The 25,121-nt window shown below is 43.9% G+C and overlaps 3 protein-coding genes across 13 annotated transcripts in view; all 3 read right to left on the bottom strand.

Annotated features, from left to right (window-relative positions):
- The window catches only part of FAM151B (family with sequence similarity 151 member B), a 36,453-nt gene extending 34,735 nt beyond the window's left edge, over nucleotides 1-1,718 (bottom strand). For 7 of the 8 annotated variants that reach the window (XR_014951165.1, XR_014951166.1, XM_085566404.1 and 4 more), the window contains exon 1: nucleotides 275-1,718. Coding sequence is in view for 6 of the 8 variants with exons in the window: in XM_085566404.1 (XP_085422530.1) it covers nucleotides 275-293 (19 nt within the window). In the remaining 2 variants the exon portion in view is untranslated. Of the gene's footprint in view, nucleotides 1-177; nucleotides 253-274 lie in introns of those variants that run through there. The other variant, XM_085566400.1, reaches the window with a different exon arrangement.
- A 152-nt stretch (nucleotides 1,719-1,870) lies between these two features.
- ZFYVE16 (zinc finger FYVE-type containing 16) lies at nucleotides 1,871-21,293 on the bottom strand. 4 transcript variants are annotated; one of them, XM_077790103.2, is made up of 17 exons: nucleotides 21,185-21,293; nucleotides 18,845-21,000; nucleotides 15,609-15,705; nucleotides 14,556-14,732; nucleotides 13,632-13,780; nucleotides 11,378-11,750; nucleotides 10,645-10,767; nucleotides 10,391-10,546; nucleotides 9,641-9,865; nucleotides 8,232-8,314; nucleotides 6,323-6,427; nucleotides 5,764-5,914; nucleotides 5,499-5,579; nucleotides 4,816-4,978; nucleotides 4,356-4,461; nucleotides 3,822-3,986; nucleotides 1,871-3,561 (listed from the first exon to the last, which is right to left on the bottom strand). In XM_077790103.2, the coding sequence occupies exons 1-17, from the start codon at nucleotides 21,252-21,254 to the stop codon at nucleotides 3,397-3,399; spliced, it is 4,545 nt and encodes a 1,514-aa protein (XP_077646229.2). In that variant the 5' UTR covers nucleotides 21,255-21,293; the 3' UTR covers nucleotides 1,871-3,396. The 4 variants fall into 4 exon arrangements, 3 of the variants coding, with proteins under 3 accessions (XP_077646229.2, XP_085422511.1, XP_085422510.1); XM_085566385.1 differs by lacking the exon at nucleotides 1,871-3,561 and having other exon boundaries at nucleotides 3,573-3,968; XM_085566384.1 differs by lacking the exon at nucleotides 1,871-3,561 and having other exon boundaries at nucleotides 3,574-3,986.
- Nucleotides 21,185-25,121, bottom strand: part of CCDC125 (coiled-coil domain containing 125) — a 19,385-nt gene continuing 15,448 nt past the window's right edge. Inside the window, exon 12 of the mRNA XM_085566397.1 lies at nucleotides 21,185-21,293. Coding sequence (XP_085422523.1) covers nucleotides 21,288-21,293 — 6 coding nt within the window. The 3' untranslated portion in view covers nucleotides 21,185-21,287. The remainder of the gene's footprint in view (nucleotides 21,294-25,121) is intronic.

The following is a 25,121-nucleotide window of genomic DNA, read 5'->3' as shown; positions in this document are numbered from 1 at the left end:
CCCGGCCCAGCTCCGACAGCCCCGGCCCGGCCCGGCCCGGCCCGGCCCGGCCCTGCCCAGCTCCGACAGCCCCGGCCTTGCTCAGCCCGGCCCGGCCCGGCCCGGCCCAGCCCAGCCCTGCCGAGCTCCGACAGCCCCGGCCCGGCCCGGCCCGGCCCGGCCCGGCCCCGCGCTCACCCCTCGCCCCGCTCGCCATGCCCGGCCCAGCCGAGCCCTGCCCAGCTCCGACAGCCCCGGCCCGGCCCGGCCCGGCCCGGCCCGGCCCCGCGCTCACCGCTCGCCCCGCTCGCCATGCCCGGCCCGGCCGGGCCCGCCCGCCGGGCGGTGCCGCCGGCTGCCCCCGGGCCGGGCGCGGTGACCCGATCGCGTTCCGGCTGTGCCAGAGCCTCCCGCGGGATGGCTGCCGTGTCCTGCCCGTGCCGCTGCCACTGTCTGTTCCTGTCTCTCTGTTCTCGTCTCTGTCCCTGCCTGTCTCTCTGTCTCTCTGTCCCTGCCTGTCTCTCTGTCTCTGTCGCTGTCTCACTCTGTCTCTCTGTCCCTGCCTGTCTCTCTGTCTCTCTGTCCCTGCCTGTCACTCTGTCTCTCTGTCCCTGCCTGTCTCTGTGTCTCTGTCCCTGCCTGTCTCTCACTCTGTCTCTCTGTCCCTGCCTGTCTCTCTCTCTCTCTCTCTGTCCCTGCCTGTCTCTGTCTCTCTGTCCCTGCCTGTCTCTCTGTCTCTGTCCCTGCCTGTCTCTCTGTCTCTGTCGCTGTCTCACTCTGTCTCACTGTCCCTGCCTGTCCCTGTCTCTCTGTCGCTCTCTCACTCTGTCTCTCTGTCTCTGTCCCTGCCAGTCACTCTGTCTCTCTGTCCCTGCCTGTCTCTCTGTCTCTATCGCTGTCTCACTCTGTCTCTCTGTCTCTATCGCTGTCTCACTCTGTCTCTCTGTCCCTGCCTGTCTCTCTGTCTCTATCGCTGTCTCACTCTGTCTCTCTGTCCCTGCCTGTCTCTCTGTCTCTCTGTCTCTGTCGCTGTCTCACTCTGTCTCACTGTCCCTACCTGTCCCTGTCTCTCTGTCGCTGTCTCACTCTGTCTCTCTGTCTCACTGTCCCTGCCTGTCCCTGTCTCTCTGTCGCTGTCTCACTCTGTCTCTCTGTCTCTGTCCCTGCCCCTCTGAAGCCAGGCGGCGGCTGCAGCCCGCGGGCAGCGCAGCCCGAGCTCCGGACGCTGCGGCACGGGAGGCAGACACGGGACAGGACAGGACACAGCCCCGGCTGGGCCAGGGCAGCTCGGGGTGGAACCAGCAGCATTTCCCCATGGAAAGGGAGCTCAGGCCTTGGAAGTGCCCAGGGAGGGTTGGAGTGCCCGTCCCTGGAGGTGTCCCAGCAATTCCTGGATGTTCTCCGGGCCGGGGACACGGTGGGGATGGGGCACAGCTGGGGCTCCACGGGCTGGGAGGGATTTCCCAACTTACTCTGTGTGAAATGACGTTGGTGTCCATCCATCCCCGCCTTGCAGGGCCCGCACAGCTGACCCCAGCCCACGGCAGCACCGGGCTCAGCCCTGCAGCTGGGACAGAGCCCGGCACAGCCCCAGTCCCTGAGCAGCTGCAGAGCCTGGCTGGGGCTGCCCAGCCCGTGCGCCAGCCGAGTCACTGCGGGCACAGGCAGTGCCAGCTCTGTCTGCAAGGAGTGTAAGTTATGGCAGGGAGAGGGCAGGAGGCCTGCCCAGCACTGATGGGGCACCCCGTGTCTCTCGCCAGGGTGTCTCTGGTGGCACACTGAGCAATGAGTCCCGTTTTGGGGGCAACATCGGGCGTCCCAGACAGCTGCACAGACAGAACACACCCATTCCAAATGGGTCTTTGTTTCATTTTAAATAAGTGGCGGAAGGTTGCAAGTGCTGTAGTTAACTTTATTGATCATTACTGAAAAGGAGTTAGTAGAGGTTAAGTGCCAAGAGGCAGCTGCTCCTTCAGGTGCCCTGGCCCTGTCACAGACCAAAAACACTCTTCAGCCTCTTGCTGGGGCTCCCTCAAGTGCCTGGGTGCAGCTTATTTTCAACAAGGACACATTTTGTTTGTACTGTGCGTGCGTTCAGCCCTTCTCCCCAACAGCAGCTTCTCAGAAGTCAGCACAGAAGCTGACATGCAGCTCAGCTCCATCCAGCGTAAGATCTCAATGCCTGAACCCTTCTAGGACTGGAGTGTTAAAGCACACGTAACACCAGAGCAGATCAGGTTAAATTACAAATTGTTTTTGATACAAAAACATAAAATATCCCCTATTAGCATCAAGAAGGCATCCAAGTTTTAATACTCTCAATATAAAATTGTACCAGCATTTTTACTGAAAACAATATAGATCTTGTATATATTTAGTTTTGGTTCTGTTCTTGACAAGTAGTTGTGTGGCCGCTACCAAATCCCAACCGCAGTTTGATGAACCTTAGTACAAATCACATGCATCACAAATACATAAATAGATCTAAATGACCCAGTATAAAAAATACATCCTATGCAAGAACCTCAGGTACACTAAAAACGGTTTGGGTTGGAAGGGACCTTTAAGAGTGCCAACCCCACCTGCCACGGGCAGGGATGCCTTCCACTAGAATCAACCTGTGTGTGAAAATTCAGACTTAATGCATCCGTTCTCCCTGAAAGCAAAGGTGGCTACTAAAATGTGGCAAAAGCAGTAGACAGGAGCAGAAAAAATACTGCAGAATTCATGTCTGACTTATTGCTACATGTAGATTACATCAAGGGTAATCTGTTTTTTCCTAATCCTTGAAAGGTCAAATTGTGTATGGAATTCTGAACACAGAGTAAAGAAAAAAGCACTTCTTATAAAAATAGCATCCATTTAAGTTAGATAAATCCTTATAAATACAAGAAAGAAAACAGTTACTCTACAAAATATTGAGAGCATATGTTCCTGAAGCACCAGCATCACATCCCCAGGTAAGGACCTCAGTGAGGTGTGCATCCACACAGCCACAGCGCTGCCAGAGCTGCCCACGGGCTCCAGGCAGCTGCAGCAGGGCTGGGTCTGAGCCCCCGTGGAAAGGACACGGGTTGGGCCAGCCCTGCCCCGCGTTCAGCACACGCAGGGATCACACAGAACCCCAGCTCACACTGGTGTGGGGGTAAGAGGTGAGATCCTGTGACTCGGAGCCACGCCACACCACAAGCGCTGCAGCTGTGTGAGTAACAAAGCCTGCACTCTTCTGCACCTGCATTCAGTGTCAACGAACTCTTCTGTGGTAGAGCACGCAGGGAGGATCTGAGGGGCCTTAAAAAAACAGTTTGAAAAGCTATTAAAACATAAAAGGTTTAGAAACTTTAACATTTTTAGTGTTTGTAGCATTACAACTTTGGTGTTCAGATCTAGCAAATCAGTACGTGCATGTAATTGGCCTCATCCGGACAGGTGCTCTATAATGAAAAATACTAATTCCATTTTCAGTGGCAGAGCTGTAGGGTCTGACATTCCACTGTGAATCACAGGAATCAGAGCACTGTCCAAGTCGTTCAGGTAGCTCTGTGGGAGAAGGTGTCCTCCAGATCCTGCTAAGTATTCAACCTAGGAGGGAAACAGACTGATATTAATTAACACTTCTTGTATTATAAGACTGTGCAAAACATGCTGTAACACAGTAAAAGAGTATTTCAGCTACCATGAAGTGAGAAAGAAATTACTAAGACAGCTTCTTCCCCAAATGTCATCCTCAGTCTGGATCTTGGGTAGGGCAAAACTAAACATTCATGGAAAGATCCAAGGTATTTACATGGGAAGATACTTCGGTGGAAATGGAGTGTGTGCAATAAAAGTGGAAAGCTTACCATGTCTGAGTCAATGGAAACTCTGAGTCCTATCTTATTCATCCCGTTATTTTTCAAGGTTTTCAGGTGAGGCCAAAGAGCAGTGCTGCAGGCAATGGCAATCTCTTTTGCAAACTCGTGGGGAACAGCACTGGAGAGTTCATGATCCTTTGCAAAATAGTAAACCTGAGATCAGAGAAACGGAAGGGCAGTCATCCCCAGGTTAGGAAGAAGAGGAGCTTAGGATCACTGACACCAAACAGGGCAAGCTTTGCTGCTTGTCTGTGGGCAAAGCACCCAAGCATTTCGTCCACACAATCAAAATACTTCAGGAGCCATGGGAATGCCTGCATTAGGCATTTACAGAGCTGCCACTGCCAACACAAAAATGACAAGTGTGTAAACTCACCAAGCAGCTGCAGAGAACATTCTGTCTGGCAGGATGGCTACACAGAGAATCAGCTCATTTTAATAGTATCAATTAGTACCATCACTTTACCACTTAAATATTCAAAAAGTAACAAAAAAGGCTCAAGAACCATGTAATTCACTAACTTCAGTGCACTTCATAACTTTTCCTTCTCTTTTGAAGCCTCTGTATTGTGGTGGTTTTTCACTCCGAGTTCCTTCCATTGATTCTCCATCAACTGGGCTTAAAATTCTATGGAAAACAATATTGTGATTAGTAATTTAAATAACACAGTTTAGATACAGTAGCTTCTATGAAATAATATTTACCCATTCTTTAAGGCTATTTAAACACCTTTACAACAAAATACAAGACAGGACTTCCACTATGAAAATACAGATAATAAAAAGGAAATATCCTAAACAGGGAACTAACACCATTAATAGAAACCTAATCTTGCAGGTTTAAGACACTATAAACCATCTTTGGTTTCAAACACTTTCTGTCACAAGCATACTTTAGATTAATTTCAAGAAACTAAAGGGAGATATTTGAACATTGGGAGCAAGAATTCTCTCAAATGTCTAGCTTTGGTAGTACATTTACCCTTTGTTTGTTTTCTCTTCATTTTCTACCCAGCAAATATCTACATATTCTTTCATGTCCCCTGCATCCACTTTTCCACAGGTTATTTTGAAGTCCTTCTTGTCTCTTAATGCCTGACGTAGGCTTTCCATTGTTTCTTGTGTTATTTGTACCATTAGCCCATCTAGAAGAAAATGAGTTAAAATTCCACATTATCCAAAGGAAAAGCAGCACAGCTTCTTACAGAATCTTGGCTTAAGTTCTACAGAGACCAACCATCTCCTACAGCTAATTAATAAATGCACAAAAGTACTCCATGCCCCACCTACACCTCTAAATGTTAGATGAAAGTGGAAGAAAACCTATTTTGTCAATAGAATTCTAACTAAAATGTAATTTTTAAATTAATTTTTGAATTTTTTTTGCATATATGTTCCAATATGTGTATTTCGGCAATATGGCAATGAAAATAATTCCATAAAATCACATGCACTGATTAAATCTGTTTAAATCTGAACGTTTTAGAACAAGTAGGTGAACTACAATGTATTTTTATGCAGCATTTCTTTGCAACAGGTTCCTCACAAAATTTAAAAACTGAAAAGAAATGTTTAGCCTACTGAGGCATAAAGACCTTGCACAAGATTGCAGATTTTTTTTTCCTTTTTAAGTCTCTTAAGGGGAGAACAGAACAAAATTCTTACCTTCAACTATACTGGATTTAGCTAAAAGTCCTAAGGATGTTTTTAAGGCTCCATTAAACACCACAAAACTTGCACCTGTAACTAGAAAACACAGGAAGGAAGTGAGCACCACTTTGTGTCACTCGAGTCAGTCACAACTGACTGAACTTGAACTCCTCTTAAAACACAATTTAATGTAACACCAGAGATGCATTTTCTGTGCAGCCTAACACGGAACTTCCATTTCTGCTCTAGAAATGTGATTTTTCTCCCCCAGACCTCTTACCTTCCCTGGGCTGTCCCGTGGCACTGATGGCCTGTGTGTGATAGTGGCCCTGCTTGTTCTGCACACACACCAAGTGAGAGTCTGCCTCGGTATTGAAACTGGCTCCAATGCTAATTACATGTTCGTTAGAGGAATCCAGCACCCTCATCACCTGTCAACACAAAGTTTTGTCATTACACTGGCAAATCTCACCAAGAGGGGGTTTTTGGTTGTTGTTTGTTTGGGTTTTTTATTTTTTTAATTACTAAGCAAAACATCATAATCAGGAGATCTGTAAGAGGGAATGTTTGAAAACACATGATGAAAGATTTTGAAGAAACTGCAGATTTTTCAGTGCTTAACAGCTGTTCTAAATCTCAGCTGCTCATCATCCACCTTCCAGCATTTCACAGAAGGAAGTGTGTGCTCAGGTAATTGCAAGCCCTTCCCATTACACATTTAGGTCAGAATAAAGGTAAGAGAGGGCTTTTTCAAAGAGCTGATGGTAGAGGTGTGACTGGTGTTATACAAAAAATGGAAGACTAAAGCAGCTTGGGTTAGAAAGCTAAGATGTACTCACCTCATTATACTTCCTCAGAGGTATTTTAATACAGCTTCTACCCATTTCCACATGAACAAACAGGTTGTCTATGGTATGCAAAGTATACTTGTAATTTCTAAGGTCCTACAACAGACAAGGTATTTATGTTAGCAGACTATTAGGTATTGTTTCCTTACCTTTGCCTTACCTTCATCACCTAGATGAAGGTACTCTAAATACATCTGTAGGACTTCTAAAAAACAGTAGTATTAAGAGTGGCTGAAGACTTGGGGATCCCTTTTTGCCCACCAGGTGTATGTGGCAGGCATCTCAGTGAATATATTAACAAATTCAGAGCACTGACAAATTACCTCTATTAACCAATGGGTTATTTACTCCATGGCTACTTCATTCACATTAGAATCCCAGTGATTTAGGGAGAGAAAAGCTTCAACACTCTCCCTATCTGATAGAAAAGTGAAGCATGTAAACCACCATCCAGATGAGTTTGTTTGCGGGCTCAAAGCCTATCCCCTACAGCTCTAACTTGTTGGTTTACAGATTGAACAGTGCAGCATTACTTATCTCTTTCTGTGACAGAAGTAGTCTCCCATCACCTCACCCACTTCAGCAAAATTCTTTTTATTTCAGAACAACATTAGGTATGAAATGGTTCATTTGCTTTTACTACTTCAGCTGGGAAAAAAAGTATAAAGAGGCTCTTTTCACCAGCTGAGCCAGGTAATCAGTGCAAACAGCTGCAGCAAGAAGGGTTATTTACAAAACATCTCAATGCACCAAGGTTTCCATGGACTGGCATCCAGAACAAGGATGTAAATCACAGGTGCCCTCTGCCTCAGGCACTTGTGCAGGGACAGGCTCTGCATGATCTCTAACCGAGCATTTGCACCATGGGCGCCAAGAGAACTTCTGCAGCCATGCAGTGACTGAAACTCCTGCAAGGAGCACACATCCTGACACAGCCAGGAAGGGGAGCCCCAGAAACTCTGACCCACCTAACAGGAGCCCCACAGAAACCCCAGCCAGCAGCAGCACAGCAGGAAGGCTGCCCAAAGCCAGGGGGACAGCTGCACCCGGCGCTGGCACAGCACCAGCGAGGCTGGCAGCTGGCTCCTGGATTACACGGGGAGCTCCTACAGCAGGAGCAAACGTGCTGCTCCTCCAGCTGGTTCCTCACGCAGTCAGCTGCACACCTGTGCTAGCAAAAAGGGAGCAAACACTGCAGTTTCGTCTCAGCTACGATGGTCTCCAGAGCCAGGAGAGGAGTAGTGACTGCCCAAATGAGACCTGTTCTGCTTCCCATGGCCCTGCCCTGAACGCTAGGATGGAAAGTGCTCCAAGTGCTATGTAAGTATCAGAAGAGGAAGGTTACTGGTCAAAAACACAGGCTTCCCGCAATCTGAAATCCAATTATTTGCATAACAGAGGGGAAGCTTCCACAGGAAATGGCACAAATTCCAGACTTATGATTTTACCAAAAAGTCCTTCACAACAGACAGTCAAGCCGAATAACTGTGGCAAGGTTAAGTTTGTCTGACAAAGCAACTAGTACTGCAGTTAGTCCACAGCATCTGCCTGTCAAATGTTCACATTTAAAATTGTCAGATTTAAGACCAGAATCCCCACACCACAATGATGCTAGGAAGAGAGAAGTGCACCTGAACAATAACAACTACCAGCATCAATGCAAATGCCAAAATTTCTCTCACTCATTAAAAGCCTTTTCTCACTACAAGAACTAATGCATAACAGTACAAGGTGAAACAAACAGCTTTTCTAACTCTCTCACTAGCTTTAAGTCAAGTATGAAGAACAAAAATATTAGCTCCGCTTTCAAGATTCAGCACTTGTTTGGAGGATATTTTCATTTTGTCTGGAGGTAATTTGGATTACAACAGGAAGGGAAGGTAATAAAGCATTTACTCACAACAAGTAGATTCATAATTGTGTGTCCAATGTCTCCGAAAAGTGGCTTCCGGTGCCTGACACTGACCACAGGAGTTGGATAGGCTAGGAAGAAAAAGGTCATGTTTACCTATCATACCATATCCTACCTTACCTATCATATATTACCTACCATATTCACCTAACTCTACAATTTGCTATTCCAGTAGTTCTATAGCTCTTTTCAGCTATAAACTGTCTCTAAATCTCAGTATCTGACCAGCCAAAGGAAGCAGAGCCCCCCTCTAATTCTCAGCCACTGTGTGGTTCTCCCCCTCCATGGCTATATCTGACAAAACCGGTTAAAGAAACCAAACACAACAAATGGCTAGGTAAGAGAAAGAACAACAACAAAGCAGCTGCCAGTCTTGTCACCACAAAGACAGGATCTGGCTGGTAGAGGTTCACTGTGGGCTCCAGAAACCCACAAACAGGTGACAGGTACACATTTATGTGTTGGACAATTCCCAGCTCTACAGAAATTGAGCAGTGTTTTAAAATATTTTATCCCATATTAGTCTCATTAAAGGGTGAGACAGAAGAGATGTAAAACTCAACACCATTCTGTCAGAAACCAACTAATTTCTGGTTACAATACCTTATAAATGTTTTTCAGCCTATTAGCTGTAGCCACACAATGCTGCTAGTACCTCTAACACAAACCATCTATTATTTCACCCCACCTGGACCTGCTAAAATGCATCTTTCACAGTTCTAATTCTCAAAAATATCTGGACTTTTTGCAAGGCCATAGTAGTGTGAAACCCATTTCTAGTTCAATCTCTCTCTCAGCAATGTCATCGCTATTCCATGGCCTTCCTTAGCCAGCACACCTTACCTCAGAGCTTGCATACAGATGTACAAGGCTGTGTGAGCATTCAGGCAGGTTTTGAGAATCCCTTAAAATTCTATTTCTCACATTTATGGATTTGCAGCTTCTACAATGGTGAGCTACAGCCTTTTTACATGCCTAGATGTTTCCAATATATTAGTAAGTTATCCTTATAGGTAATCAATACCTTTATTCAGTTTATGAAGCAGTAATATTTTGTCAATACACTTAACCCAAATAATTTAATTGTAATAAGCACTTTATCAGAGTTGTAAACTGGGATTGTGAGCATCCCTTCAAACCTTTCTCCTACAACCAAAAAAAAATCTTTATATTTTTCTGTCAGTGTTGGTTTCTTAGCTTTCTCATCTGCTAAGAGTAAAAAAAATCAAAGAAGTCTAGCAGGACAATAAACATTCCCAGGTGGCTCTGCATGCTTGGCTTATACAAGTGTAATATAAAATACTGCAAAGATTATTTTAAAATAGCTTGCTTGTCTAAAAACTACTTGTATTTTCCAAAGGGAACTTTACACGTATCCTGACACTGTTAAAACTTACCCCCATATTCTGCTCCCAGTCTCAACATCAAACGGATTGGAAACACCTTTGCCCAGGGTATTTCCAGCTTATGGATAAGAATGCCAAAAAGAAAAGGGTTATCTGGTAGAATCTGATCATCAAGTTTCTGAAAAGTTGGTGAAACAAACAGGAATCCTCCATGATCTTTGTTGCTGAGAAAGTTTTCTGTAAAAGTAATGTTTTCCATATTTTTTATGAACCTTCCTGTAGAAAGAGGAATGGAGAGTGTTTACAGATCGGGGTCACTCACGCTTCCGTGCCAAGAGAACTGCTCTGAGCAGCGAGCTCTGACAGACCTGCCAGCCCACCACTCCCCTCACATCCTCCTGAAGCCTGTGCACAGAATAACCCCAAACAAGTGCCTAAAGTCCTAAACACATCAATTGTGAGTTCTGATCAACAGACCTAAAATATTTACATTTATGAGCACTGTACTCCTACAAATGAAGTGCCAGGTGTCCAAAACCATAGACTCAGGGCTCATACCCAGAATCTCCACCACAATATGACTAAACAACAAAAAAACCTGCAATCAGGATGTTTACAGAAGTAAATGAAACAAACATAAATTCATTTGTTTCTGTTATTTAGAACTCTAGTCTAACACTTCAAGCTCTTTCAACAGAATCATTACAAAATAATTCAGGAAAAATTACCTATCAACTTTAGGTTTTAAAGATCAGCAAGAATATTCTACACAAGAAGAAGTTAGACATTAAAATGACACACCTTTCATTGCACCTTTATAGATGTCAAGAAATAATTTGAATATTTCACTAGGGAAAACATCTTCATCTGGCAAACGCTGCAACAGAATGACAATTTCTGCCTGACCCAAACCATGCAGTCCATTTGTTGAGAACCACCAGCACTTTTCTGAGGAATCTTTAAAAAGATAAGATACCACAGTAATGCTGTTTTACAGACAGGAAAAAAAAAAAAAAAGGCTTGATTCAACGGAAAAGAAAATGTGCAGTACTTACATGTTATTAGCTTCACATTGACAAGCAAGTTTGCATTTAGAATAAAAGTCAATGGATTAGAACCTCCTTCCTCAAGCAGCAAGGTGACCTTTTGGTGAAATGGATGCTCCTCCACCAGAAGATCTACATAAATTGACACATGATTTAGTTCAAAATACCAGCCAGTGACCCAAACCAAGAATCAGTTCACTGTATGACACAGTCATTCCATCCTCCTGTCCTGGTGGTTATTCCCAAGGTTTGAATACCTCCAGATCTACCAGGGAACAGCTTAGCCTAGGATTCAAGGAACATAGAGAACTGAAGCAGCAGCTTCTGAGAAAGATGCAAACCAGGGCTACCCTTGCTCTGGAAATCCCTGACTGAACGTGTGCTGACTTTTCATCCATCCCCCGACTCTGTCAGGTACCTCTGACGAGCACAGCCGCACCATCATGCACTTAAGAGGTGACACATTCTTCTCATAACATGCTGATCTTGTGACAAGTGCACGGTGATTACCCAACAATCCAGTATGCAACACAGAAATTACATGAGAATTAGATTAAAGTACAATTTTTTGAGTCTGTATTTACAGATGAGTCTGTATTTACAAATCTGGGACAGTGGAAGGTGTCCCTACCCATGGCAGGGGGTGGCACTGGATGAGCTTTAATGTCCCTTCCAACCCAAAAAAGTCTAGGATTCTATGAGCAAATATTAACGATTTTCTCAAGATGTTAGCAGATTTTACCTTTCCCATTTTCACCCAGTGCAAGCAGAAGTGGTGGCAGCTGATCACCATCAGGAAGAAGGCTGATCTCTCGTCGCACCCAGTTTTCTACCCCACACAGTGCTCTGTAACTTGAAGCAGAGACAGGCACAGCCTGTGTGCTCTGCCCCACTGAGCTGGGGCTGCTCTCTGCTGCTGCAGGGGCACGCTCTCCAGCTCCCAGACTGGCAGATCCGTAACGGGGTGCTGCCTCACTCTGGGCTGGAGCAGCCTGCTGTTCACCATTTGATGGAACAGAAGCATGTAATTCCTCCATTCTTGTCATCGTATCTATTTCTTCCATCAGTTTTTCATTTATGTCAGTTACCACATCATCTTCCTCTGGGTTTGCAGCCTGTGAAGAAGAAATAACAAAAAAGAAAATCACACTGCCTCATAGCAAGCTAAACTTTCATTATTAGTATTCTAGAAGCAAAAAGAGAAAGAAATCTATCACAAAAGTTGAGAATACATTTCCTCCTAAATAAGAAGAAAGCCATCAAATCTCTCCTGGATCCTTTTCTCTTTTTTGTTTAGGAGTTAGAGGGTGAAGATGCAGAGTTAATATATTTGTTTGGTAACACAAACTGGATTAGCAGTTTCGTACTAAAAAGATATTTCTACAATATTTCTACTATTCTACTAATAGCTGAATAGCTGCTAATAGCTCAGTCTGATTAATTTCTAGTTTGGAGTCCAACCCACACTGCTCCCCCAGCAAGACAGGTATGACAAGCCATGAACACAGGCACGCTGGAATGTCAGCTGCCATAAAAAATTAAATTAAAAAAACCAATCCCCCAAGACCTCTCCAGCTGTGTCTTGCAATTCCAGCTGCAACACCCTCCAACAAAAACAGATGCACATTATCATTCTTTAGCCTTGAATCCTATATCCAGAGGGAAGACTTTGTCTATACAAGAAGAAAAAAACCTGGCAACTTTATGCTTGTCCTGTGGCAGTTCTCCTGATGTCCCATCAGCTTCCAGCAATCTTCCATTTAACAAATATTCTGCCACAAAATTTTAAAAAAAACACCAACTCCAAAGGGAAGACTCCACAAAAACACAAACAAAACCAAGGCTAAATTGGCTAATAATAGATTCTTTCCCTGAATCTGCCTGTGGGTGTTCCATACCACTTGGCATTTCTGCCCTTCACACAGCCTGTGGCAGCATTCCAGGATTTTGTGTTGCCTTTGCTTTGGAGCTACACTGTGCTGGTTTTGTCTGAATTTCTGAGGCTGCACAGGAGAACTATCAACTAATTGTCTTCACTCACTTTGTCCATGCTGCTTTTAGTTTTAGACATTGCTCATCTTCTGCAAGTGCAAATATCCTACTCTTTCCCCAAAGTGAGAGGCAGGCTATATCTTTTGTTTACTCTAACTCTTTTTTATTACTACAGTTCTCTATGAGTAAAAGCTGAATTAAATGCTATACACCTGTTAAGTGTTCAGGTCCTCTATATACAAATAATAATGGTCTGTTTTTTTAGCTTTAACAACAGATTCTAAAAACTCTTGAGTGCTGTGAGAATCATGAAATTTAAGTTATTACTTTAGACAGTGCTTCAGTGCTATGCTTTATCTTAAAAAGGCTTCACCTGAGGAATTTGCTAAGTTTTTCCACAGCAAACTTACCCCTCTTCTTTGGACTGTTCTTTTAAAGTGCATTTCACTCACCAGTATGCATGTGACTCATGATTAGAAAACAAATCCCCCCTCTCAGTTCAGTATTAGTTCACACTAAAAGCAATACACAGATTTTGCTGCACCCTATAATGGGGTATTGCAGGGCACTAAGCAACTTGTTAGTCTAATCCATCAGGGAGACTATAGCAGGTCACTGGAAACAAAAACAACCACGAACTTGTACTTTAAGCATGCTGCTAATGACAGGCTTAAGAACTGTGGCTGAGGTCACCTTCACAAAAGTGGTGCATCAAATAATGTGCACTAAAAAACTGCTTTGGCAAATTTTCAACCACACCAGTTTTGAAGTTCACAGACACCTCAAACCAAACACGGTTTTCCTTTGAAAACTTTGCTTGGTCTTACTCAAATTGAAAATTACTACAAAGTTTTTCAGTCCAAGGACTTCACAACCGCAGCCAAAAACGTTATCTCGGATTCCAAAGGCTGTGACTCAGAAGCCATGGTGTGTAAGGGCCCCATCCATGGCAAGCCAAGGTCTCCCAGCAGGTAATCCACAAGCTGAACCATCCCAGCTGCTACCGTGGGCATCTCGGGCAGGTCTGCATTCTCTGGGCTGGAGTCCTGTGACCTCTTTGCTCCTGAGGACAGCTTGGCTGTGTCTGCCACTTCTCCGTTCGGCAGAATACCATCTGCAAACCAAACCCTCTTCTGCTCTCGGGGGCACAGCCCTGCACAGGAGAGAACAACAATTCTGTTATCACGCTGCTCCCACAGCTGAGAGGCACAGAAATGAAACCCTTCTCCCCACCACATGTACACAGAATGCCTGCTCACTGGAACCAAGCACAGCTTGACATCAGCCAGTCTCCAATCAGGCAACATAACCTCTCACTTGCACAGGAAGCTGCCCTGCTACAGTTAAATCTATCAATTCATATTGCAGAAGGATACTTTCTCAAACATCTCTCTGTAGTGACATAATGAAATGCCTATCACAACTAAAAGATGGAATACACTCTACAAAAAGCTGATTTATCATTTTCTTTAACAATGTGTTTTCTTTGAAGAAGGTCGGATGTTTAATAAAAGTGGAACAAAGACATTAGTTAGCCACTAATCATTTGAATTTACAAAGAGAATGAAGCTTTGCTCCTCCCTGATAACTTATCCCTGAACAACTACTTTTTGTTTTCACTCTTAGACTGGCATTCCAACACAAGCTAAAGACCTCCCAAGAGATGTAAAAATTACAGAATGAACAGTTACACAAAAAGATTTACAATGTAAATAGAGAGGGCAATGACAAAAGTAACAACCACTTTTCATAAATGGGTAACTTAGGACCCGCTGGGGCCTGGCACCAAAACGGGGAAGTGAAAGTGCTTCCATTCAGAGTGTTTCCGTTTCACACAAAAAATACCAACTATAATCCAGACGTGATAAGCAGCTCTTTCCAAAGAGACTCCCAAAGTGTTAAATGTATGTTATATTGAGGATCTGTACCTTCAGGGCCAGGTTGTTTAAGTGCTGAGATAGGCAGCAGTGCAGATGGTGAAGGAGCGCTGGCACCCCCAAGTAACTGGGCCTCCTCTACAGGTGGAACAGTGGAAGAATGCTCAGAGGAGACACTGGAATTGGGGACAGGACCAGTTGGACTCATCATCCTTTCAAATGCCTGTGCTAAAATAATGTGGTTAGTTTTTAAGATCGCACAATTGATTAACTTTAATTTGCAGAGCAGTACTGTGGGTGGGTAAGGGCTTTTTGGCAGAGGCAATGCACAGTCTGTGATCTAGCTATGAAAAATAAAACTCCTGCATGGAAGAAAATTTAGACTTATTTTCTACCTGCCTAATTACCTCATTTCTAATGGGATACAGAGACCTCCCCTTGTCCTCCTGGGACCACAGCAGTGTGACCCCCAGCCCTTGGGGGGTGTCACATCTGTCAGGCTGAACTCCACTCAGGTGCCTATTAAAAATCTGACATGTTTCCAACTTGTTATTTACATACTCATCAAGAGGACCTCAGCCATTTCTCCTGGTGTTTTCAAAAGCATCCATGGTTAGCTTCCAGTTAAGAAAAGGTTACCTGATGAGTCACTTACTGCAGCCCTAGTAAGTGACTTGTAAAAACACCAGGACAGGAAGCAACATAAAGCGGGCAAACATGTGAGAACAAGGCTTTGTGGCCTGTTTAAAGGCCACAAGGGATGTGGCCTTTAAACACGCACAGGGCTATCTGGAGGGAAGATAATTTCTGCTAGATTCCTGTCACAGGTGATTCAAATTGTATTCTTCTATAAGTTTCTATTTAGTCCTATCAAGTTAAATACTACTTTTTTTTTTTTATAAAAAAGCAACCAACTCGAGACACAAAGTTCAAAGTAAGAACTGGAATCTAACTAAGGAGTAATTATACTCTTTATTCTCCATCTCAGAAATAAGAAAACCTATACGAATTAAAGCAATCAAGCTCCCCAAAAAGAGAAAAAAGGTTAATGAGATAGTTCAATGATTACTGCAATTACTCAGAAAAACTTCTTTATTAATTTACCTTTATTAATATCATCATAACAGCCAGTGCAGACTCTTGCTTCCTTCTCCATGTATTGCAGTTTGCATTTTCGTTTGCAACAGCTACCACAAAAAACCTGAATCAGAAAAGGATTGCATAAACTATTACAGATGTATTGGACAGCAAATAGGAAAATTACATTTGCTTCATTCTAAACCATCTGCAGCCTTGAATTCAAGCCTGTATTGTAATCCCTGACAAAGAAATGAATCCCAGAAAGAAAAAAAAAAAGAACAACAAAAACAAAACCCATGATACACACCCAGCAGAAAGCAGCAACATGGAGGACCCAATTGAAATTATAATAAAATTCTTCTCTGGAGTGATGAGAAGAATTTCAGGTTGCACCAGCCATTCCAAATTCTTTCACCAGCTCCCCCAAATCCTGCTGTAGGTATTTTGTACAACCCACAGTGCCAGGGCCCAGGACTGAGGCGCAGCACGGGGACTTGCTGTGGTGCTTCAGGACCATCTCTGAGCGCTGTGTGCTCGGCAGGGCCCTCAGGAAGCTGCCAGCAGCCTGCCAGCACTCGAGGCTGCCTCTCCAGCCTGGCACAGCCCAGAGCTCCCTGCTGCAGGCTGCTGGGGCAGCCGAGTGGCTCTCCTGCTCCCTCAGCAAGAACAAGCAGTGCTGCCTGCATGGGACAAGCTCCCTTCACACAAGCATTTGCAAAGAACGCCACTCTGGAAGAACAGAATATGCTCTTCTATTCCAACAGGGAATAGAAGATAGCCTGCCTATTTTTAAGCAGAAACAGGGAGGACAGTGTGTCTCATTAGCCCGGACAACATCTACAAAATCCCATTCAAATAATTATGTCTTTAGAATAGCTGCTATTTTGCAAGAGTTGCCATAAATATCTGGAGCTTTTGTCACTTTCCCCTTATGTTCTTTCAAGGATGATCTCCCAGTTTTTAACGAGTCACACCATTTTTAGCTATATGCATTCTCTGGAGCCTTTACAAAAGGTCTTCTGAAACCCCTAAAGGTCTTCTCTACTCCTAATTGATCCCAGCTGAGAAAAATAAAGTGGATCAAGGCAGTGGGGGGGGAAGGGGGTAGGGAAACCCCAAACAGGAGCGGCATAGGAAAAAAGAAAGTTATTACAATGAACTCTAAGCAGGAAAAATCCCTTCAAAAGCAGCGATTATCAGTGTACTATGAGCTAAAAAAAGAAACTATGCCAGCTGCTTCTGCATTAGTGCTGCAGGTAATCTTCCTCAACAGGAAATGCGCATGCTCAGTACTATGTTAAGAATGTAATTGATGAGGATTAATTGCTAATCAGTCATAATCCACTTCAGGGCTTCAAACGCCAAGCAGCACAATCCCCAGCAAGGAGAATTCTCCTCATACCCTTGGTGACACTGGGACCTGCAGGGCACTGCAGGAGGATCAACCCTCATGCACCTAAAAGGTGAAGGCAAACTAAGGGACAGGAGAAGGGAGGTGAGTAGCACTGTTGAGCAAATGAGTGGGTCTTGGTTGAACTAGGAAAAAGAAGGGTACCACAGCAAGAGACAAACACCTGGAGACCTGCAAAGCTGTTTGGCCTTGTGAGGGCTGCAGAGGGGAGAGAAAACGGGGACCACTAACTTCACATTTCCCTCCGGCACAGATGCCAAGGTACACAAGTGTTGCCATTTTCATTGATGAAAAAGAGGTATGGGAATCCATACAATTGTTTTCTAGAACAGTCCACAGAGGACAACTGTGAATTCCAAAAGGTTTTCCCTTATTTCCCGTATGGCTGAAAACCCAACAAACAACAGCTACACAAGGAATGTCTGATTTGGGATTTTTTAAGACAAAAAAGTTGCTATTAAAAAGACAAAGTCTTACAAGGCAGAAAGTTAAGCTGCACGTTCAGAAAAGCTGTAATTGCACAGCACTGCAATATGTGTACGGTTTAGACTGCCCATGCTGCCTTCATTCACTCTCCTAATAAAGAGTGCTAATGCTAATGCTCCTAATTACACTGCTCCCTAATTACACTGCTGTTCTGCCACGAGCCCCTCAGCTGACACACTCACAGCTGTCAACAGCACCGTGCAGTGAAGGGTCTCCCATCCCCACCTCTAGACAAGGTGTGAGAACTTCACAGCACATGTAGAACAGGAACCTCATGGCATCAGTCTTATGACTAAAACAGAATCCATCTGAAGGAATGTGCTTTAAACCACCACAAAATCTCACCAGGATATCCTGGCAGTAAGTTCAATGGCTGCCAGGTCAGCACAAGAAGTGTGCTGGACACCTCAATTCACACCTACATTTTAGTTCACACTGGCTGCAGCTGAGTAAATGAGCATCGTGCTTTGAATACACAGTGCTAGAAAAGAGGTCGGAAAAAAAAACTACCGTGCCTTTCCAGGTGGTGCTTAACGCTGGGGATGCAAAAATTTAGTACTCACACTGGACTTTGGTCTATCTCCTCATCCTTGGAGCTTACAGAGCAACACGGAACAGTGAGGTCACTAGTACTGCTAGCACTTTAATTTATACACTAGTACAGCCACAGCCACAGCTGATCACAAGGGAATTCTGAACTGAATGAATATCAGCTTTGGCATCACTTACTCTCTGTAGAGGACCTCAGGCTGAAAAAAAGTTCTGCAAATTACTCACTTTGTTGGTGAGTCACACACTTTTCCCCTGAGATCAGTTCCTTAGTAAATGCTACATCTAAACACACCAGAAGACAGATTTAGATCATAAATAGATCATAAATCCTTTTGCACTGGTAGTGCTGCTACAGCTCCTGAAAGAACACAATCCCCTCCGGTTCATGGACAGTGCCCTTCAGTTATAATGACTAGTAAAACCACTGGATTCTCATCCTCACCACCTCAGTGTTTTAGAACATAAATAAGGGGCTGATTCAATATGATTATGATGAATTTGTACATCATCTCATCTCCCCTACTCTATGCAAAACACATCAACCTAGCCAGTAATGGCAGATAAGAACATACTTTGTACTTCTCTTAAATAACAATTTTCACAAAAAAGGACGTATGTTTCTTAATTAACATCAGTCTTCTCCAATAGTCTTTAGGTTCCTACAGAGGAAAAAACAAAACCCAGTCTTTGTTAAATGAAGTACTTTGAGCCTAGAAAACCGCTGTCAGCATTCTTTCCCCTCTCTGTCCTGGTTATGCCAAATCAGAATGCCTGTTTCCTGTCACAGCACAGACCCCTGCCAGGAACTCACCTTCCCACAGGCTCGGCAGTGGTGTCGTCTCTTCGTGAAGGTGAACTTGGCCTGGCAGTTCATGCAGTTGGGTGCCTCCGAGTCTGGGACCCACAGGGGCTGTTTCCAGGGCAGAGCTGCAGGTGCTTTACATGGCTCACTGCTTTCAGATGTTTGATTTCCTCCAGCTTCAGAGCTGCCTTCCCCAGGGTCAGTACTACCAACACTTACACTGGTGTCAGAGGAGGCAGCTTCTGGGCGAACAGAGCTGCATTCCTGGTTTTCTCTTTCAAGTATATTTGTTCTACACAGTTGTTTCTGACCAGCAGCTCCTTGGGAAAGGTCACGCAGCTGCTTTGGTCTTGCACCTTTAATACAAACATCAGAAGCCAGAGCTCCACTGCCACTCTCAGTCATGCCTTGACTTTGAGATGTGCTGACCTCTGCTGCAGCTTCCACTTCACTGTCAGGAATAGATATTTCAAGGTTACTATTACTGCTCGTTAGCTCCTCCAGTTTTGTTTGCATGAGTTCTTCATTGACCTCTGTGAAATCCAGGTTGTTCAGATCTGTTAAACTCCCTCCATCTGCATCAGCTTCCACCAAGTTACCATCATTGTCTGAAGACTTCAACACACTGGGCTGCAGACTTTGACCATACAAGAAATCATCAAGCTCAGCGTCGCTTATTAGAATATCACTTTTAATAACATTCTCCTCAGCACTAAAGTCAGCCATAACAGAGCTCATGCTCTCATCATAAAAAGTGTCTACACCAGAACCATATGGCTCAGCTCCAAGGTCTAGAAAAGCAGAAGCAAAAGCTTTGATTTGCTGAGATTCACTATCATCAACTACATTCTCAGTATTGCACTTCTCTCCATCCCTACTCTCTTCTGCAATACTTTCACTGATTTCAGCTACATCTTCTTGCTCATGCCAGCTACTATTTTCAGTGGATTCCCTGCCAGGGGGATGAGTTTTAGACTCTCCAGCATGGACAGCTACAGTATCACTAATAACCTCCACCACTGCATTTTGAGGTAGAGGATTAACCTTTTCTTCTGTTACAATTAGTGAACCACACATGGACACAGGAAGGGAAAGACAAGACAGAGACGTCTGGACATCCTCGGCTGACACACACGAACTGGAAACACTGCTTAGTATCTCACTGCTATTACGTTCTTCACTATCTATATTCTCTTCTGTGCCTTTCTTTTCCAATTCTACTTCAGCTCCTATTTGACACGAGGAGCCTGCTAAGACACAACTTCCAGGTACTGCTGCACTGCTGTTGTGTAATGGAAGGATCTTTGGCAGATCTGAAAGCATGGAATCAGCATTGCTGCCATCCTTTGGGTCTACCTTTCCTATGGCATTTCCTCCATACGCCTCTTTGCTTGCTGCAGAGCGTGCACTGTCGTCTTGCGGTTCCAATGGCAGTTTTTCACAGGCTTCCTCGTCTTTGGGACTGTGTGCATTCAAACTCTGTGATGTTACAGTGACACATTCAGTATCCAGAGCAGCAGTTTGTCCAGGGTGGTTGAGTACTTCATTGCACTTTACAGGCTCTGTCCTGTGTTGGTCATCACACAGACCCAGGACTGCTCCTGCAGCATAACTCTCTGGTTTTAAAGCAAAATTATTAATTTGTTCTGCTGTAAGATGCCCTGAATCTTGTAACGCCGAGTGCCCATCACTCTGCTGTGTGCTGGCAGCCCTGCTGCAGCCAGGTGAAGTCACACAAGCAGGAATGGGGACACAAGACACGCCACAGCCAGCGGGCCCCTGGCTGCACTGGAACTCATCCGGCCGCAGCTCCTGGGCCCCTTCTGGAGCAGCCACTGAGGGGATTAAATTCGCTGTGTCACTGACAAGATCACACACAGGCACGCTACGCCTTCCCAGGCTCAAGGCCTGAATTTCATTTAGGGCACTACTTTTGTCCACAGTGGACAAGAGGTCAGGCCCAGCAACACCCTTCTCTTTGGGTGGTGAGAAGCTGAGCACGTCACTTGTGCCTGCAGGGGCACAGAGAGAGCTCTCCTCCGGGGCAGGACATCCAGCAGGATCCTCTGGCAGCTCTGCTGTGGGGTGTGCATCCAAGCAATCCAGGACTGAAGAGAACTTTGAGTCATATGGATTCTGAGGAGTTCTGAAGCACTCACATTCATCTATTTTAAGCAAGAAGAGATCAAAAGCAAAGTTTATAAGACTCCTTTCTTTCCACGGTGTACTCCCTCCCAACCCCATCTATTCATCAATACAAGCTTTTACTTAGCAGATGCTACTTTCAAACTCCATGGTAACAGTCATTTGACCATGTACTTCCACTAAAAAGGCAGTGCAGAAACCAACCTGTATTCTGCTCAAATTCATCAAGTAGTTTGTCCAAGTCACAGATTGCAGCTTTAAAGTAACTGTCCATTCTAGTCACCGTTCTAGTGAAGCTTTAGTCTTCTTAAACCTACAGAGAAAAACACAGTGTTTAATTCAAAGCATTTTTTGTTTACAAAGCCCAAGTGTTTGTATTAGACAGCACCTCATATGAGGTGTTTTTTTATTTTTATTAATACTTTGTTCTCTCTCCATGTAAACAAAACCTAAGCACAAACAGGGCTGCAGCCTCTAAGTTTTCTGGCTATGCTCAATGTGCTCAGAACTATGAACAATATATGCCCAAATTCATTTCAAATCCCAGAACTGAGGCTAGTTATAAAAAAAAAAAAAGAGTCATCTGAAAGCATCTATTATGGCATTACAATTTTAGCAAGTTTAAAACCAGAAGGAATGTTAAGATCTCCTAGTCTGACCACATAAACATTTTATGCCACACAGTTGACAGGCAAAAAGCAAAATAGGCCATAACTGCCTTTCAACACAATGGAACTGTGTAAATAGTAACAATAAAAATTAAAAATCTAACACCGTATTTCAGCTCATAATTTCTGTTCTACTCAAAACATACAAACAACTGTATTTCTGAGACTCCAAAACATGAAACTCTTATTATAGACTTACCAGCTCATCAAAAAGCTATTTATTTATCAATCACATTCCCCACTGCAAAGCACCCTGCTTTGTTTGTTTAATGAACCTTTCCAGCCACTCAATGTTATGCCTTTTTGGTCACTCAGAATTGCTTTCCAACTGCACATTTTCTTCAATGACTGAACACCCGCACAGTGGAACTACCTATCAAAAATCAATATTTACAGTTCCTTTGAGCAAACTGAAGGGACTGAGATCCATTTAGTCTAATGTCTGTAGCCACACATGTGTAGAGCTGTCCAGTTTTGCTTCAGCTTTTATCAGCACATTCAGCCTCTGCACAGGCTGACCTCACAGCCTACCCCAACGCAACTGGTGCTCTGACCACTTAGTAATGTCCAGTCATTCTTCTAAAAGCTTAGAGCCCAAACAAACACTTAAATCCTCTCACACCACTCATGCCACCCTGCAGCTGCACACCTAGATTCCATGCCTTGCTTCCCCCAAGCCCTAAGGTCTCCCCTCCCTGAATAGTTCAGATCAGGATCTTTAACCTCTGTCAATATGTAACTGCTCACTACACGTGTTGCAATTATTTACCTCATTAATATGCATGGAACAAATCGCTTCAAGGCAATGTGCAGTTCAAATAGAGGCTTGCAGAAGCGTAAGCAAGGCAAAACAAATCTCAGTAACGCAGTGCTTTGTGCCCAGATGTAAGACAAAAATTAACAACCTGAATATATCACTGTCTGAGTATCCGTGGCCATCAGTCAGTGACGGCCAAGGTCTTGGCTGCTCTCTAGTACAATGTCTGACTGCTGTCCAGAGGGCTCCAGGAGCAGCCAGCACAGACTCGGAGCCCCTTCTCCTCCCCAACCCAGCACAGCTCCTTCCTGCGACAATCACGACCTCCCGGCAAGGGGGACGCAGCAACATCAACTGGAACTTATTGCAATTAAGAGCCATACACAATTAACAGCCTCTGTGATTCACCGAGAGACATCAAAGTACAGATCCCGTCTCTCAAGCACGTATCTGTGGGCAGTCAATAGTCAGATAGACCACATAAACCAGAAATATTGAAGGGTTACAGGAAAACCGGGCATCAGAGGATGCGTAATGCTGGTTTGTGTCCTTTGTAGGTATTTATTATACAACCTCACCAGATATCAAAAACAACAGAACCTTATAAAAAGCAAAAACCTTCCCCATTTGAAAAAAATACAGACGGGAGGCCAGTAATTATTTCATCTACCTTTGTCTTTTACTTAAAAAGGCCTAGAGAATATTCACAGTGTTGCACACTTGAGTCACACAACAACTTCTCATTTAAGCATAAGGGCATTATTAGACAACAAAACTATTTTTAGCTTATAATGCTAATTAGAAGGGTGCATTGATGCTGTACAGCATTGGCCCACTAAACTCTCCAGAAAAAGGAAGAACTCAATGAAAAGAACTGTAGAACTAAAACCATATGCCAATATTTACATCTATTTAATACAGATCAGCTCACTTCTACAGAGAGCTCAACAAACTATCATACCTCAGTCTACCAACCCAGCAATGTTGCTTTGTTTAGTTAAATCTATTTTTTAAATAAAATGGTTATTTGATTTGGTAAAGTACTAACCTAACGTTGAAAAACTAGCATGTGTATTTTTCCTAATTTCATTACTCTCCTCAAACTTTTCATAGGTTTTTCATCTTTCTACAATAGACCTACAAGCAAAAAAATCTGAAACCCACAACAAAATCAAAACCCCCAAAACAGGGCAGAGCAGCAGTACCCCCCTGTCCCAACTTTGGTGTCTGCATCACCAAAAAATTGTAAAAGCCTTCTAGTTTCTCCTGTTTCAAATCCTCTTTCAGCAAGAGGAACAAGTTTTATTTTCTGCTGCCTGGATTTGCCTGCAGCCTGTCGCAGTGTTTACATTATTGGATTAGAAGCTATGAAAAAGCTCTGGTGACACATTTTTATTAAATGGCTGCTTGCTTCCCTGAGTGGAGGGTCTGGAGGAACCATGTGCTTTAGCGAAATGCATTTGCTCTGAGCATATTCCTTTAAGGCTTATACTTGTAACAGAAGAATTACACTGCATTCTAACTATCAGAAACCAGGAGCACCACCTCTGTATACGTTTTTTAGCCAGGCACAGTTGTGTTTTCTGAATTTGTCTTTTAGAGCTCTGAATACAGTCACTAGACACACTCTAAACTGGCTCACAGATTAGTATTCTTTAAAAATAAACATATGCTTATAACTTTATCTGAGGCAATAAGTCCCTAATAGTGCAAGGAGACATAAAATTTTAGGCTCTCACCACTCCATTTCATAGTTCAAAAAAACTTTAAAATTATATTTAAATCACTGTTTATTAAAGACCATATGCTTTCAGATAAAGATAGATTAAATATTTACGTAGGAGGAGACTTGAAGGTAAAATAGCAGTCTGCTTCAAAATGGGAAAATAATCATCTAAGCACAAAAGGTACTACAAAAAAGTGCACACTGGACATGTCACTTCTCCAGATAAACCTCGAAACAGGCTCATCTTAGATCTCCAACAAATGGTCTGACACACTCCCAGCACAGCACCACACAGACCTAAGAGACAGAGGCAATAGTTCCACCTCATTAAAACTGTTAACTATTAACTGTGGAATGCAAATCCTGAGATCTCGATGACTGCAAGCATGACAGGGTGCTCAAAAATGTGTCACAGACCTCAACACTTCCTTAAAATCCTTCATAAATCACTTATCCCTTCTAACCGAACAAGCACACACATTCCAGAGTCCAAAACCAACATGCACTGGGGATTTCTCTGCACACTTTTAGTTCAAGGAGGAGATAACACGAGGCTGCTGGGGGTGGCCAACTTACAGGATGGATTGCAGGGCTTTTTTCCAGATACACTCTGTAAAAGGAGGCACTTCACAGCTCTCAGTGGTGGTAACTTGCAAAACAGAATGGATAGGTTAATTATTACCAACCAACCCATTGCAGGTCTGAAGATAAGCTACCTTTTGATGTCTAAGAACACCTGAAAACCACTCTCTAGTGTTCACACATATGGGCACCACCACACCCACAGTTTGCTGCAGCTAATCCCCATTGCAGAGGCCAGGCCTGCTTCTACACAAAACATACCAGAAGAGCCCAAGCTGGGCTTTAGAGGCAAAGGAACACACAAGCAGGGGCACAGGGGTCTCCCCTCCAGAGAGGTGACCACAGGATGGCCACCACCTCAGTTCTGACTACCACAGCTGCAGTCCCTTGGCTCGCTGGCTATGTCCA

This window comes from Lonchura striata, chromosome Z, assembly GCF_050655825.1.
Source record: "Lonchura striata isolate lonStrDom1 chromosome Z, ASM5065582v1, whole genome shotgun sequence".
In the NCBI taxonomy this organism is placed as follows: domain Eukaryota; kingdom Metazoa; phylum Chordata; class Aves; order Passeriformes; family Estrildidae; genus Lonchura; species Lonchura striata.
This window is presented reverse-complemented; position numbering and strand designations above follow the sequence as displayed.